Consider the following 17,989-nt stretch of genomic DNA (forward strand, 5'->3'; position numbering starts at 1 on the left):
CATCGCAGAACCCCATTCCAGTACACTCACCAAGGCCCTTGCATTAAAATTATTGTAACCCGATTCTCCGTATGGCAGTTACACACATACACTTATGTAGGCGTACTGTAGCTTTCAGTTGCTGACCTGGATGTCAAACAGCAGAGAAATTAAATGTTCTACGATAGACATTCACTCTTGTATACTCACCCCCAAATCCTTAAGTGCCTGTACGTCCTCAGCATAATGGTGGTACGAATCGCAGGCTACATCTCCATTCTCCCCTATGTGACCGTACTCTGGATGTTCGTGCAGCATGTGGTCCCAGATGCTCTCTCCTTTGCCTGTAAAGACATATGAAGTTTTACTATACAGAGGCTGGGTTTATATCAGGATTCTTCCTTATGACTTAAGAAAAAACGGTGAAGATACTGAATGTGTTAAGAAAGTTTTCGATTTTCCAGCGTTTCATAACAGCCGCAGCAAATGATTGCGATGAATTTGTTTTGGAAGATAATTCTATCAAGTACATATCTGAGATTCTTAGGCATTGCTGATAGAACGTCTTGAGCCATTCTCATTGTGTTATCGAAGCACAGGTTGTGTTTTCATGACAGAATGCGAGTGCTCCTGTCTGTCTGTTTCGACTCGTATTCCAGGTTGTATGTAGAGGGGTTTCACAAAAAAAGACCTTCAGGGTATAAAAAAATATACCTCAGTAAATTACTGAAACCCTACCACACCTTTAAGCTCTTCTACCGATTGATCTTTGTCGGGAGAAAAACTGTATGATATCTGTGGGTTCAATTATCAGTGCCCTTTTTTTTAAATTCTGACACATGTCAGAAGCAGGTTTTACAACATAATTCCAAATTATTCTGTTTACAGATGCAAAGTCTCGTAAGTAAACTGATGGACACAGTGATCTAGTATTTGAAATTTGTAGAAACACAGCAGTATTCGCTAGCATTTTTTTTTTAAATTTAACTTTATGACAGGTTTCAGCATATTTACTATTCGTCAGATAGAACTGTCTTCCAAAACTAATAACATGCAGCCGATGACTACCCAGGATACATTTCTTTTTTGGGAAGTTAGATACATGTGGTGATGACTACATCTACATCCATACTCCGCAAGCCACCTGACGGTGTGTGACGGAGGGTACCTTGAGTACCTCTATCGGTTCTCCCTTCTATTCCAGTCTCGTATTGTTCGTGGAAAGAAGGATTGTCGGTATTCCTCTGTGTGGGCTCTAATCTCTCCGATTTTATCCTCATGGTCTCTTCGCGAGATATACGTAGAAGGGATCAATATACTGCTTGACTCCTCGGTGAAGGTGTGTTCTCGAAACTTCAACAAAAGCCCGTATCGAGCTACTGCATAGTCTTTCACTGGAGCTTATCTATCATCTCCGTAATGCTTTCGCGATTACTAAATGAACCCGTAACGAAGCACGCTGCTCTCGGATTGATCTTCTCTATCTCTTCTATCAACCCTATCTGGTACGGATCCCACACTGGTGAGCAGTATTCAAGCAGTGGGCGAACAAGCATTCTGTAGCCTACTTCCTTTGTTTTCGGACTGAATTTCCTTAGAATTCTTACAATGAACCTCAGTCTGGCATCTGCTTTACCGACGATCAACTTTATATGATCATTCCATTTTAAATCACTTCTAATGCGTACTCCTATATAATTTATGGAATTAACTGCTTCCAATTGCTGACCTGCCATATTGTAGCTAAATGATAAGGAATCTTTCTTTCTATGTATTCGCAGCACATTACACTTGTCTACATTAAGATTCAGTTGCCATTCCCTGGACCACGCGTCAATTCGCTGTAGATCCTCCTGCATATCAGTAGAATTTTCCATTTTTACAACCTCTCGATATACCACAGCATCATCCGCAAAAAACCTCAGTGAACTTCCGATGTCATCCACAAGGTCATTTATGTATATTGTGTGAACAGCAACGGTCTTACGACATTGCCCTGCGGCACACCTGAAGTCACTCTTACTGCGGAAGACTTCTCCCCATTGAGAATGATATGCTGCGTTCTGTTATCTAGGAACTCTTCAATCCAATCACACAATTGGTCTGATAGTCCATATGATCTAACTTTGTTCATTAAACGACTGTGGGGAACTGTATCGAACGCCTAGCGGGTCAAGAAACACGGCATCTACCTGGGAACCCGTGTCTATGGCCCTCTGAGTCCCGTGGACGAATAGCGCGAGCTGGGTTTCACACGTTCGTCTTTTTCGAAACCCCTGTTGATTCCTACAGAGTTGATTTCTACTCTCCAGAAAAGTCATTATACTCGAACATAATACGTGTTCCAAAATTCTACAACTGATCGACGTTAGAGATATAGGTCGATAGTTCTGCATATCTGGTCGACGTCCCTTCTTGAAAACGGGGATGACCTCTGCCCTTTTCCAATACTTTGGAACGCTACGCTCTTCTAGAGACCTACGGTACACCGCTGCAAGAAGGGGGGCAAGTTCCTTCGCGTACTCTGTGTAAAATCGAACTGGTACCCCATGAGGTCCAGCGGCCTTTCCTCTTTTGAGCGAATTTAATTGTTTCTCTATCCCTCTGTCGTCTATTTCGATATCTGCCATTTTGTCATCTGTGCGAGAATCTAGAGAAGGAACTACAGTGCAGTCTTCCTCTGTGAAACAGCTTTGGAAAAAGATATTTAGTATTTCGGCCTTTAGTCTGTCATCCTCTGTTTCAGTACCATTTTGGTCACATAGTGTCTGGACATTTTGTTTTGATCCACCTACCGCTTTGACATAAGACCAAAATTTCTTAGGATTTTCTGCCAAGTCACTATATAGAACTTTACTTTCAAATTCATTGAACGCCTCTCGCATTGCCCTCCTCACACTACATTTCTCTTCGCGTAATTTTTGTTTGTCTGCAAGGCTTTGGCTATGTCTATGTTTACAGTGAATTTCCCTTTGCTTCCGCAGCAGTTCTCTAACGCGGGTGTTGTGCCACGGTGTCTCTTTTCCATCTCTTACGATCTTACTTGGCACATACTCATCTAATGCATACAGTACGATGGTTTTGAACTTTGTCCACTGATCCTCAACACTATCTGACAAAACTTTTGTGTTGAGCTGTCAGGTACTCTGTAATCTGCTTTTTGTCACTTTTGCTAAACAGAAAAATCTTACTACCTTTCTTAATACTTCTGTATACGACTGAAATCATCGATGCAGTAACCGCTTTATGATCGCTAATTCCCTGTTCTGCGTTAACTGTTTCAAATAGTTCGGGTCTGTTTGTCACCAGAAGGTCTAACATATTATCGCCACGAGTCCGTTCTCTGTTTAACTGCTCAAGGTAGTTATCAGATAATGCACTTAAAAAGATTTCACTGGATTCTTTGTCCCTGCCACCCATTACAAACGTTTGAGTCTGCCAGTCTATATCCGGCAAAATTAAATCTCCACCCGGAACTATAACATGGTAAGGAAATCTACTAGAAATATTTTCGAAATTTTGCTTCAGGTGCTCTGCCACAACAGCTGCTGAGCCAGGGGGCCTATAGACACATCCAATTACCATGTTTGAGCCTGCTTTAACCGTGACCTTCACCCAAATTATTTCACATTTCGGATCTCAGTCAATTTCCTTCGATACTATTGTACTTCTTATCGCAATAAATACGCTGCCCCTTCATTGTCCAGCCTGTCTCTGCGGTATACATTCCAATCTGAGTTTAGAATTTCATTACTATTAGCATCTGGTTTCAGCCAACTTTCTGTCCCTAGTACTATATGGGCGTTGTGACCGTTTATTAATGGGAGAAGTTCTGGAACCTTCCTACAGACGCTCCTGCAGTTTACTATTAACCCATTAATATTGTTATTTCCTGTTACGTTTTGCCTACTCCTACCTTGCCGCATCTCAGGAGGCGTCTTGTCGGCCCTAGAGAGGGATTTCTCTAACCTAAAAAACCCACATGTGCACTCCACACGTACTCCGCTACCCTTGTAGCCGCTTCCTGCGTGTAGTGCACGCCTGACCTATTCAGGGGGACCCTACATTTCTCCACCCGATAACGGAGGTCGAGAAATTTGCACCCCAGATCTCCGCAGAACCGTCTGAGCCTATGTTTTAAGCCTTCCATTCGGTACCAAACCAGAGGACCGCGATCGGCTCTGGGAACGATATTACAAATAGTTAGCTCAGATTCCACCCCGTGAGGGAGGCTTTCCGCACATACATCGAAACTCATCGTAAAACAAAATAAAAGAATTTCGATCAAAGAGTTTTAAATTGTACTTTCTCCTTTACTGTTCCTTACGTGCCGCCACCTTAATAATAGTGTCAGGAATAAAGATATCGCTATCAGCGTATGTAAACATGTTACGTCTAAAGCAGAAAAAGCCACTGGCGCTTTTTGTACACTTGTCCCTCCGACATCGTTGAATTTTCCTATTGGAAATGTTTTTTTTTTTTTTTTTTTTTAAATTTGCTGTACTTTGATGTCACCAGAGCAAGTGATGCTGTCAAACATCAAAGGAAACCAATGGCATTCATCGATTCTAAGAGTTTCAGCAATTGGAGAGCCCAAAGTAGACACTTTTAAACATATGGAGACATCGCATCCTCTTCATTATATTCTGCATGAACGGAGTAAAAATAATTCTTCTAATTTAAGATGCTATCGCTTTTGAATTAACATTAAACTGACAGAATGCCTGCCGGCCGTGGTGGCCGAGCGGTTCTAGGCGCTTCAGTCTGGAACCGCTTGATTGCTACGGTCGCAGGTTCGAATCCTGCCATAGATGTGTGTGTGTCCTTAGATTAGTTAGGTTGAAGTAGTTATTAGTTCTAGGGGACTGATGACCTCAGATGTTAAGTCCCATAGTGCTCAGGGCCATTTGAACCATTTTGACAGAATGTCTAGAGGGTTCACTTTCTTCCACATGTAACACCATCGGTAACCTCCCTCACACAACTATATAACGAAATACTTTTTCATAACACAATTAAGGATTCTGTGCTAATATATGTACAGGGTATTTCAAAGTCTTCGCATGAGAGTCCGATGGGTGATTGGGGAATAACTTTCGTTAAAGGCAAAATGTTCGCTGACACTATGATAGTTTATCCTCCTGCTAGGCGGTAAGGCATAGACACTCTGCAGCTCATGTATTCATTGTTTATTGCCTACAATCCAGCGATCTGCTCCCCGTGCAACGGTGTAAGCCAAGCAAAATTGAAGTTCTTGATTCTTAAGGTTATCTGGTTAAAAATCACTCTGTCATTGTAATGGAGTAGCTGGTATACGCACACCGCAAACCTTACGACTCTCTGATGGATAGCCAATAGTAACCCGACCCCAGCTTCGACGGGGAACGTCAACAAACATTTGTTCGCCAACAATAGTTGTTCGTTGTGACTGATAAATGAGTCATAGACTTTCGATTCACAGACTTTGAACCACCCTCTATGTGACCAATCTGTTGGCGACTGGGGGTAAAGGTGAACAGAAAGAGGAGCCCCTGTCAGCTAGCGGCTGTTAACAGAAGCCTACCGCAGGAAATGAAGTTACAAGATGGACTATGATGTAAATGGCAAATAATATAGTTGAAATGAAAGTGAGTAAACATAAGATTGGAACTGTCTAATTTTTTGATTTAGGGTGGATGTTTGTTGAATATAAATAAATTTTTTCTTATGCTGTAATCAAAGAAAATTGCTCGTCTGTAATCCAGTTCGAGCTTTGGCAAGAAGCTTATTTTAGAAAGTACGCCATCTTTAACACTTGATTGCATTCCTTAGTTCTTTCACGGCTCAAATTACGAGCATCATTTCAAAGTACTCTACCACGATACCTGACTAAGCAAGAAGCCGTTGCGGAGGTTCATTGTAGAGTCTCACACAGCCGTTGGGACTGTTGACCTGTTCGCACGCGGACAGAGATGAACTTTATACAGGCAGACTCATTGTCATAGAGAGAAGCAACATCTGTTAATGAGTTGTAACTATTTTTCTTCAGTCATGGCTGCTTTATTAATTTTATGCCATCGCAGGAATTCACGGCATCGACTGTAAAGTCGTGGTACACTGCAACTAACTAGGCGAGATCAGAAGACTGCCTCCGACAGCAACAACCGGTAATTATCGCTCACGTCGCTGGGGAGCTGTGACTGACATAATCAGCTAGTCACGACAAGCCGTATGAATGAACCTCTACCTACGGATAAAATGTGCTGTGACGGGTGTGAATAGACTGCATACACGTAAAACATACCAGCAAAGACATTCACTGGATGCATCACTCGATGTATGGCTAATAATCCACATGAAAATATTCCGCAACATCATCAATATCTTCAATTAAAACGGAAAGCCTAGTGATGAAAGAAAACTTCTGGCTACATTTACTACATAAACAGATTAGAGATCCTGCTATCCTTCCTGGGGGGTGACACCCAATAATCGTTACATTTCTGAAGAAAATTAGCTCTTGAGTGTATCGCATATTCCTCCAGCGCCGGTCACATAACCATAAGAACACTCTGTTAGGTCGTATTTTGGAAAAATTTGGAAATTTATGGTAAGGACTATGGAACCAAATTGCTGAGGTAATCGGTCCCCAGGCTTAAGCACTACTTAATCTAACTTAAACTAACTTACGCTAAGGTCTACACACACACACACACACATGCCCGAGGTAGGATTCGCACTTCCGACGGTGGGGAGACGCGCGAACCGTGACAAAACGCCTCAGACCGCACGGCTACCCCGCGCGGCCACTCGTACTTTGATTAGTAGCCTTACGGGAATCTAGAAAGGCTTATTCTACCTGTTCGTCTAATTCTATTGCTTTCAAAACGTCGTGAATGACTGAAGCTGTGTTTGACATGAGTGATTCTTTTCTAAATCTTTGCTGATTCTTTTTTGAGAATTTTTTCAGTAACGTCTAAACGTTTGGGCCTAGGATACCAACGTTGGCCAGAACCTGTATCAATGGCGACGTTGGCCAGAACCTCTATCAATGCCGATATTGCTAGTGACACGTCAGTAACGGCTGAACTTTTCTCGACAGTCTTTTCAAAACAGTCCTCATGTAGCAACTACCAATCTAATTTCTTGAGTCATAAATGCCAGGGGGTACAAAACAATTTGTTTTTAAATGTGCAACGCCTGTAGTCGTACAAAGCTCTATTAAGTGAATGAAAGCCCAGCAGTGCTTTCATAGGGTGCAGAGAGACGTCCTGTAGGCCCAACAGAACCCATAACCAAATCCTTTAAAACGTTAATAATTACATCATAATATACAATCTTGGGAATTATAAACGTATTTTGTAGCAATAGGAACTTTCCCATCATGGCGGGAGGGTTTTATTACTCCTGTACTGAAACCAAGCAAATACTTAATGAATTTTGACTAATTAAGGATTAAAATGCGTAATGAATACGCTACATAAATTATTTAAAAGATTTGTCACTCTACAAATATGTTGGTGCCTGGCAGCCAGAGAACATCTATTCCTATTTCGAAATAGCTTTTGGAGTCTCTGGTCCACTGCAGACCACATAATGCATCTGGAGTCTGAAGTGCAGAATGCTTCCATACATCAGCAACACCTGATCACCATGTTCTTTGATTTGCAAAAGGCATATGATACCATTTTGTGCCATCACATTCTATTTACACTATACAAGTAGTTTTAAGGTTTGCTTACAAATTTTTCTGCAGAACTTTTTATCCCTCAGACCGTTCCAGGTCAGTTCAATCCAAGCGGCAAGTGTGCAAGAGAAGAGGCCCTCGTGGTTCTATGTTGAGTGTTATCCTCTTTGCCATTGCAATTAATGATGTAGTGACCACCATGGTTGTCAGTTTAACCCTCCGCATACAAGGCTGACTTTCTTTTGCACAGTGGTACCACTCGTTGCGCACCTCAGCATACCAACTGAAGGGAACCAAATCGAAAGCACCACCTTTGCCCTAAACCATGTGCATAAATTTTCTCTTACAAAAACTGTGGTCAGCATTTTTTTCGGCTAAGGGTTTAGCATCCTGATACCAGAACCATGTGTCAGCAGCACTGGCCTGTGCTGTCTTGCGGTCAATAGGAACTGTTCCTTGTGAAAGCGATCACCGATATACGTGAGCTAGGAAACGAGCTAATTCAGTAACGCATTAAAACCAGAATCATGCTGGCTGATGATATGTTTGCAGCGCCTGATGATAAGTTCCCTTTAAGTAGTCTTAAATGCTCTTCAATAAGGCGGTAAAGAAATTGATATCCTTCATTTGTGAGTCATTTCGATGGTCAAACTTCCGTGCGATAATATGCCCTTGCATGAATAACTTTTAATTTAAATTCCAATTGCAGTGGATTTATCTATCGATTGTCAGTTTTGTTTCAATGATCGAGTTGTAAAGGTGTGCTTCAATTTACACAACTGAATTTTTGACTCATCTTGTGAATGTGTTTTCTTGACCATTTCTGCTCTGTCATTTATGCATGCTTCACGTGATTGCAAATTCTGATTAAGCAGATATGTTTTTTTTTGTACTGGTTTTGTAATGGAAACAGTGTTGCGCCTTACAGAGAACACGATAGACGATTTCCTGGCGGCTCAGTACCTGGTTCAACGAATGTTGACTCGTATTTTCATTGAAATTTGTTAGACTGGAGCATTCCCCCCTCATCCCAACGAGAAAATGAATAATTTTTGAATGAAATAGAAGAAAACGTTCAGTTGCTAGAATGTCACACTTCAGCAAGCACACGGGGAATTTCTACAAGCATCTGTGATCCATTGACAAGAATAAGGCTGACAATACGTATGCATGCTCTCTATCTTGACCGTGTACGCAGGACTAATCAGCTTCAAGAAGAACATGGAGGTACTGAATTGCAGTTTTATCGTTGCCTGATAGCAAATGAAAAGAGCAGTCCAGTTAATAGTCGTTTACTGATGAAGCCACATTCAAATGTTACTGTCCAACAAAAGACTCTTATGTAATATATGTGGCCTCTCGTATGTATTTGCGAAGACACAGTTTTAAGAACTCATCTCTGTACAAGAGTGGTGTGATATGATAACAGCTCTTGATTGGGCCTGTCATGTTAAACCGTCGTCGTATAGCGTGCCGTTATCTTGACGTTCTTGAAAATGAGCGTTCTGCGTTGATGGAACAAGTTTCCTTTGGCGATAAGACTGGGTATGTTGTTCCAGGATGACCGGGTTCCTGCTCACTCTAGTTGTCATGTGACGTATCATGAGAATCTAAAATTCCCATAAGTTGGATTGGCAGACAATATCAAGTTCCTTGGCCGATAAGGGCCCTGGAATTTACCCTTTAAGGTTTTTGCTTGTGCTAACGGCTGAGGTGCGAAGTCTACACAGAAAAAGTAAACACAAGTGAAGAACTGGTCGTTCGGTTTACAATTAAAATGACGCCAAGACTATCTGGGGAACTACACAAATTTTGACAAAAAAATAAAAAAAATAAAAAGTCGCAAGTGTTTTGAAGTAGGAGGTGGAATTTATGTGACTTAACTTTGAACTTAAACATTTTATTTGTTTAAGACTTATGATTATTAACGTGTGTTCCATTCGAACTGTTGTACCCCTGTAATTATTAAAAATTTCAGCACGTGTTATATAGAATGTATTATTCTAATTCGAGTATACAACCCTATGTACGACACCTCCCCGATTTTTTATTACTTCTTCTGAAACATTTGATATTATTAATGTGTTCTACATATCCCTCGATAAATTATATGATTTCCTGGATATGCAGTTAGTCTTATTGCTTTATCCGCTTTCAGGTGATTTCCTTGGTATTAGGGCAAGTGCCGAAACTAGATAATCCCTATCCAAATATTCCCATTTGTTCCTCTCTCTCTCTGCACCACTACTGGCTCGCCTTTTGACTGAAAACTTCCTGAATCTACAATATCTCAGATCACCAACCTGCCAATTTGTCTTTACGGACAGAAAACAGAAAATAAATACAACTTACAGAAGTAGAGATGCATGTGACGTGTGCCCATAATGTACAAGAATTTATCCTTTGTAATTTTTCGTTGCAGCACTATTAGAGTCATTATTATATTCTTGGAGTCCAAGATAATGCTGAGCAACACAAAAATTTCTGCTCACCATCCTCGTTCCAGGCGCCCTCTACTTGGTAGGCTGCAGTGGCAGCTCCAAACAGGAAACCCTCTGGAAACTCATTGAACGCTCTGCTTTCACTCCCGTTGATGGCTGCTAACAGGCAGAAAATACCCAGCAATTCCAAGTACGACAGTGGTGCCATCGTGCTGCTTACCGTGCTAGTAACACAACACATTACTTGCTTATAAAGCATTACTTATCTGTTAACGCTTGCCTAGAGCATGTACTGATTGCTATTGTTCTCATACCGGATGTGTAACATCTTGAGAAACATCCTCTAGTTATTGTAACAAGAGTAACTTCCTGCAGAGACCGGCCGTGTATATGGCAGCAGTTCTTATCGGGCCACTATACGTAGTTACTATCAGATTTCACCACAGGTGCCAACTCGAAGTTTTTATCAGTGTCAGCCCCCCCCCCCCTCTTCGCCCCCAGTCGCGATTACTTGGAAATTACAACCGAAATGACAACAAACTCAGATACTAGACGTATGCATGCAATGTGCCGCGAATTAATCTTGAAAGGACGACGGAACCATGTGTAGTAATTTCTTGGTTTGTGAACTTCGTATAGAAGGTAAAACGTGAGACATCTTCACAGCTCTGTGATGTTACAACAGATATCTGTGACCCTTTAATAAACACAACTTCGTAAGAAAAAATTAATCTCATGTTTGTATCACGTTGGACACTAGGAAAGAGCAGCATGCAAGCAATATGTGCATAGAATTTTGCAATCATAGTAATTTCCTTGAAAAATTTCTAACTTTGAAGTGTGTCGTATGTTGAAATAAACCTACAGTTTGTCCCTAAACCGAAATTTCATACCTTTATTTGTGTTACCTGTTCTGATGAGGTCCACTGAGGACAGAAACCTAATAATAGTTCCTCTTGCAGTAAAATGCGGAGTGTATGGTTTCGAGCATAATTAAAAAAGGCCAGTCAAATATTTCTTTAATTCATGTTATTTTTTTAACTTTATACGAAGTATTTCACAAAGCATTTGACTGACTCATCCAGCTTTTTTTTTTTTTAAGTGATGTTCTTGCGACTACATTTTAAAGTTTTCTTTTTTTTCCTTCAGAGTACAGAACGATTTCGTCACTTATTGGCGGAAATGTCACGGCAATACTCGGCAATCTGTGCTACTTAAAGAAATCAACAAGCGGAGAATGTAGCTAGAACAGTTTAAATGTCATTGCTTGAAAGAGATTTCAGAAAAGTCACTTGTGTTTCAATTCACAGCACACTACGACTATCATGATGAGAAGACACTGCACTGTGAAATCACTGTGAAATTCAGGCAGTGGTTCCAGTTCATGTTACAACATATTTATTTGAGTTTGTTTGGGATTCCATACTCGTTTGGAATCACCCCTCTAGTCGAATGACATAGAGAAATGCTGTAAGATATCACTCATATGTCTCTTCCCCTGAGGAAATTCGTTGAAACAGTGCAGCCGTTGTCTTAATGCGCAAACGGAGCGATTTACTTGACGTTCAAAAGGGCATTAACACTGGATTTCGGGCCAGCGGGGAAAGCAGTTCCGAAACGGCTACGTATGTAAAGGGTTTTTGTGTGCCGCCATGATTAAAGCATACCATGCAGGGTAAAACGGCACTATAAAAAATTAGACGTGCTAACATTGAGTGACTAACCGTCCAAGTGAATTGAGAGTCTATCAGCAGGATCTCCTTAACGACCGTTCAGCTTACTTTGCTGCGTATGGGTCGCTGCAGAAGGCACCTCGTCCATGCACCCACGCTGACTGCGGTTCATCGGCGAAGAAACGTAGAACTAGCACACCAATAAACCAACTGGATGTCCACTGAGTAAAGAATGGGACGTCATTTTATATGAATTGCGTTTTATACTCTATGGGCGTGAAACGCCTGAAAACAAAAACCCTGCAACAATCTTCGGAAGGGTCCAGGCTGGAGGAGGGGGCGTTATGGTATGGGGAGTGTCCGTGGCATTGCCTGGGGGATCTCATCGTTCTGAAGGGCACAATGGTTCAGCAAAAGTATGCATTTATGCTTGGGCGCCGAGCCCACTTCTGCATGCTCTTTGTTTCTCTTCAGCGCTGTAACTGCTACCAGCAGGACAACGTAACGTATCACACTGCTCGCGTGTTCATGCGTGTCTCGAAGACCACCGGGTGAGTTTACCTTGCTCTCCTGATCATCGGCCTCCCGATTTACAATCTAGCATCTAGAGGACCATTTCGGTCGGGCCGTGCGCGCCAAGCATTCTCAACCGAGAAACATAGCCACAGCTGGCCACGGCAGTGGAGTCGGCATGGAGTCATATCCCTGTCGGTAACTTGAAGAACATCATTGACTCTCTTCCTGTGCGTCTCGCAGCGTTATACGCAGCAAAAGACGCTTATTCAGGCTTTTGACAGGCGGTCATATTAAAGTGGCTGGACAGCGTATGTCCGACTACACAGGTAAGGACGCACTTACATCGTGGCTGTCGTCATGCATGACCTAGAAACCTCTGACCCCACCCAGATATATTAATGACGAGCAGATCACTTCTCACCTAGTCGTGACCAGATTCTGATCTGTACTTGCATATGTAAAGATGACAGGCACTATGCGTGAATGGTAGATTACTTTCTACGATTACATACGGCTAAGGAGCTTGAAAAGATGATCAGTCCATTTTTTACCTATTTTCTGGAGAAAACAGCGAAGGAGAAAAAGCTGTACCTGTAATGAGGTGCTGTAACGTGTTTGTGTGCTTAAGACAGTGCAGCTAGTTTATTCGTCAAGAAAACCTTTTCGTCACAGGGTATCTTTCTCGGGCGGCAGGGCTACCAACGATGGCTGTTTTGTGCAGCTATCAGGGTAAACACTGATGAGGATTACACTTATGTAGGATGACATGGACAGATCTGATTTCATTTACAGCTATTGTTGATAGGTACAAATCGCCGTTCAGATAAACATTACTCTAAACATTTGTCATTATGCTGGAGCTCTTTAGTCCTTGAGGGGGCTACTACACATTTAAAACCATTTTGCTCTTAAGGTTTTACGTGTGACAATAAAGAATGCAGATTTGAAGAAAAGTAAATGAGCCCGTTTTCAAAAGAAAAACTGTATAACGCCGATGCGATGGTAATGCTAATTCCATCCTTCCTAAAACGAGGCGAAGACTAGCAGTATGGCATTTTTCGAAAAAGAAATCTCGAAGCGAACAGCCCATCTAGTGGGACTGTAAACATTCCTTTCCTCGATATATTACGGTGTGTTTGGATGGGTATTTATATAAAAACACTGCCTGAGAATTCTTCCGTGCAATAGAATTGATTAACTGAGTTTTCTAGCTCTGATACCGTAGTTGATAGTGCGACCTCTAGGAAAATGCATCTGAATAATCATCGCTAAATAGATCCATGACTTTGGAGTGTGTATGAAGTTTGAGATTTTTAAAGTAATGATACTTCTACAATGGTTCCATTTCCTGTCATCTGTTACACGTGTACGTGAATGTTCACTAACATTATCACTCGACACGATGAGCCCTCTCTTTCCAATTCTGAAGGTGGCAAATGTCAAATACAGGGAGCGAAAGGCTAGTTACAACTTGTACAGAAACTAGACCGCAGTTATAAGAGTCGAGGAGCATGAAAGAGAAGCCGTGGTTGGGAAGGGAGTGAGACAGAATTGTAGCCTATCAGCGATGTTATTATACCTGTATGTTTAGCAAGCATTAAAGGAAAGAAAAGAAAAATTTGGAGCAGGAATTAAAATCAATAGAGAAGAAATAAAAACTTTGAGGTTTGCTGATGACATTGTGATTCTGTCAGAGACAGCAAGCGACCTGGAAGAGTAATTGAACGGAATTGATAGTGTCTTGAAGCCGGATATGAGGTGAACATCAACAAAAGCTAAACGAGGATAATGGAATGTAGTCTAATTGAATCAGGTGATGCTAAGGGAATTAGATTAGGAGATGAGAAACTTAAAGTAGTAGATGAGTTTTCCTATTTGGGGATCAAGATCACTGATGATGGCCGAAGTGGAGAGGATATAAAATGTAGACTGGCAATGGCAAGAAAAGCGTTTCTGAAGAAGAGAAATTTGTTAACATCGACTATAGATTTAGGTATCAGGAAGTCTTTTCTAAATGTATTTGTATGAAGCATAGCCATGTGTGAATGTGATGATCTTGTTACTAAAATACTAAATCATACACCCAAAGTGGCACATTCCTTAACAACAAAAATTTAAGTGTAGCTATACTTATGGCAGAACTGGTTTGTTACATTGTATTGGTTAAAGCCTGTGATGAAGATCAGCCTGAGAGGGAATGTGATTCTTGAGTTTTCCCGGCGTATTTGTTGATCAAACAATCCGCGGGTCTAGTACTGGTTCTTCACGCCGGTTGGACACTATGAACCTCGATACAACCGTGGACTGTTCGAGTTGTTTGAGAAGAGACCGTTGAGATAGCGAGTTTTCTACGATTGTATCTGCGAAACATGGCTCCCAGGCAAAACAATCATTTGTCCGACCTGGAACGAGAATATAACAGCAAGAGTAACACTTTGGGAATACTGACAAGGAAGCACTGAAAATCATTTCGTGGAAATATAAAAATTCCGTGGCTGTATCATGTTATGTAGAATTAAATAAGTGTCCAAATTCAATATCCAGACCGCTTTCCTTTATTTTCGTATGGCCGGTGTCGGGCCAGATGTCTATCTCCAGATCATTGGTTATCGCTGCTGAGTTACCTGTCGAATGTGGAATTGAAAGTGATAGCAGAGAAATTTCAGTTCCACATTCGACAGGTCACTTTGTAGCTGTAAAAAATGATCTATGGATGGGCAGCTGGCCCGAAACTGGTCGTATGGAAATAAAAGAAAGCGATATGGAGACTGAATTTAGACACCTTTCTGTAAGTAACGATCGCGGTAACGCCATGAAGACGAATGCGTCTAGTTTTGAGAAAGTGGAATCGGCGCGCACTGAAATATCTGTGCTATTCGATGAGCCACCTGGAATATTGCAGCAGCTTTGTGTAGATGACTATAAGCCTATGGATCTGGATTGCATGCAAGAGATCGCTGGGGTTTTTACCAAAATGGAGGAATATGAATATCTGATATAAATTCATTTCCTCTTTAGGCAAGAAGATTACCAGAGATATAACAACTTTTTGGGAGCAACGATAAGAGAGTTGGAATAGACAGTTCAACATGAATGAACTTCAGACGTGGAATAACAGAATATATCATAAATTTATATGCTCAAGAGTTAACAAGGGTATCAGTACCTATGTTATTGATTTTACAAAGTTTGTGTGATATGCCTCTACAAGAAACTTTTGCGTATTCCTTGGCTGAAGAACATGGTAATACCAGACTGGAAGCTACAATTTATAACTACGGAAAGGATGATGTTTTTGACCCTGTGGAAGACTTCCTACGTTTATTAAACATCAACAATCTGCCCTGTGTACTCCGTGGCAATCACTTCTTTGTAATGTGAAATATAAAATGGCTTACGGAATAGATGTTGCATAGGGTTTAAAAAGAAACCTTCCAGATAATCACCACAGAGAAGAAATTATACAGTATGCTCTGTCTATATATATATTTAATTGTTTACCTCTAAACTATGTGGAAATTGTTAACACAGACTCAGCAAAGATGACATAACTATGACATAGAAATATTATATGAAAATGAGGAGACCTTTATGTAGGAAATACTTGTTGAGAGGAGCAAGTGCTTTTCCGAGCTCACAGTATAGCCTAAGATTTTTGTTCATTTGTAAACAGTACAAGTATATATTATGATTACATGTGCTTATGTATTGAAAACATATTGAAATATATGAAGAAAAATCAACATTGCTTAATCGTAAGGAATGTCTTTTCATGCACTTATTGGTAGTTAGAGAGTATGCTTAGGTTGCACCAAAATCAAATGACTTATGTCATTGTTAATGGATAAATGACTGATTAATTATCTAGTAACTATTGCTAAGTACTGCACGTATTAAGTAGTGGGAAAAGGGACAAATTATGGGTACTACATGCTGCATTCACTAAGAGTGACTGTATGGAGAAACCTTCATTCCAACTCATTCTGAATAATGAGCTACAATTAAAATGTGCTGTGATTTAAGCTGTAGATTACTTAGTGGTTCGAGACATCATAGGAAACTCTCACGGCTGTCGTCTGACACCTTGACTATAATTAACCGCTCAATGGCTTCACTATTTATTAATTTTTAAAATTCATGAAACTGGTTTATGCAATTGCCGTGACTTAACTTCAATAGTTCTTGTAGTATAGGCATCATTCAAGCAGCAGTGTGTGGATCTCACTGTCCCTTTCCTCCTCTTGTATCACGATATATGGTAAGACGCTCCTGTGATTAATTAATTAATTTCGAAACTATCAGCTATAGCTGTTTATCCTAGAAGTTGCAAAGTCCTCCCTCTTTGCCGCATTCAACCCTCTTGATACTAAAACAGTCTTCCGCTTCAACCATGCTCCTGAGAAGCGTAGGCGATGGGTAAAGTATGTCCAGCTTCTTACTCGCCGATCGCTGTTAACTCCGCTCTCCAGGCAACTCTCTCCTCAGGTTTGAAAAACCCGACCTCTGGACATTAGGACTCAAAATAAAGAATAGTCAGAATTACAGAAATTACTAAAACTATCAACTACTGGTCATGTTGAAAGTCCAGTGCAGAAGTACTTGTTTGATAAGACGCTACAGTTGCTTTGGGAATTTTTTTCCGTATTGGTATTTTATGTTTAATGGTAATGGCAGGTTATAGTATACGTGGTTTACTAACCCACTGAATGTGTTCCTGATGAAAACTAATGTCATTCATGTAGTAATATATTTCTTAACGTCAGTCATAGGGAATGCCAATATTTTGAGGACATGAATTTTCACGTGAGACAGATATCTACTTTCCATTATCTCGTATGTTTCGGATATCCCTCTTTAATTAATACTGAAAAGACAAAGCATTTCTTCACTAAATGTAGGACGAAACAACAACATCCAGTCTAGCTGCTCCACACGGCTTTCGCCGTATTTTGTCGGGAAACTTCTTCTTCTGCCTTCAGAAACAGCAGGCATCGGCGACCTGTAGATTCAACACATCCTTAAGAGGTGTAGAACTGTCGAAAGAGAAAGCGTTCCTGAGCACAATGAAGGTGACCATCAACCACTAAGCATCCTTCAGCACGTTTCCAGCAAACAGTAGACGAAACCACACTTCCTTAAATAAAGGCGTTTACTAATCGTCTGCGAAACCCGACTGTCAGTCAACGGTAACGGCCTGTGGCTGGAGCAGACTGTAGTACTGTGAGCTATGGGTAGGAAACGTTTACAGATGCTACATTTAACGCGCTTCATCTAAAGTCCATACTTCTAGAACACAGGACAGCTGAACATGTAGCTGACCATGTAGCAGTACACAATTTGTATTGGAATGATTCTAAGTAGAGAACTCATGACATTCAAAAAGAGCATTGCTGTACCGTCCTAAAAGATCGCACATGCCCTCTGATCAATTTCATTGTGAAAATTTACGTTCAGATTCTACATTACCTATGGGATTGAGGGACAATCAGCGGAGGACTAAAACAGAAATCAATTAGTTCTGTTCTTCTTAACAAGATTGTTGTTGTGGACTTGGTTTTATGCATCTCTCCATGCTACTCTATCCTGTGCAAGCTTCATCATCTCTCAGTACCTATTGCAACCTACATCCTTCTGAATCAGCTTATTGTATTCGTCTCTTGGTCTCCCTCTACGATTTTTACCCTCCACGCTTCCCTCAAATACTAAATTGGTGA

The 17,989-nt window shown here is 40.9% G+C and overlaps 1 protein-coding gene across 1 annotated transcript in view; it reads right to left on the reverse strand.

Annotated features, from left to right (window-relative positions):
- LOC124805750 (myrosinase 1-like) overlaps positions 1 to 10,294 on the reverse strand; it is a 103,756-nt gene extending 93,462 nt beyond the window's left edge. Inside the window, exons 1-2 of the mRNA XM_047266318.1 lie at positions 10,138 to 10,294; positions 190 to 323 (exon numbers count right to left, since the gene is read on the reverse strand). Of these exons, the coding sequence (XP_047122274.1) occupies positions 190 to 323; positions 10,138 to 10,294 (291 nt within the window). The remainder of the gene's footprint in view (positions 1 to 189; positions 324 to 10,137) is intronic.
- Between the last annotated feature and the right edge of the window lie 7,695 nt (positions 10,295 to 17,989).

This window comes from Schistocerca piceifrons, chromosome 7 (assembly GCF_021461385.2).
Source record: "Schistocerca piceifrons isolate TAMUIC-IGC-003096 chromosome 7, iqSchPice1.1, whole genome shotgun sequence".
Taxonomy (NCBI): Eukaryota; Metazoa; Arthropoda; class Insecta; order Orthoptera; family Acrididae; genus Schistocerca; species Schistocerca piceifrons.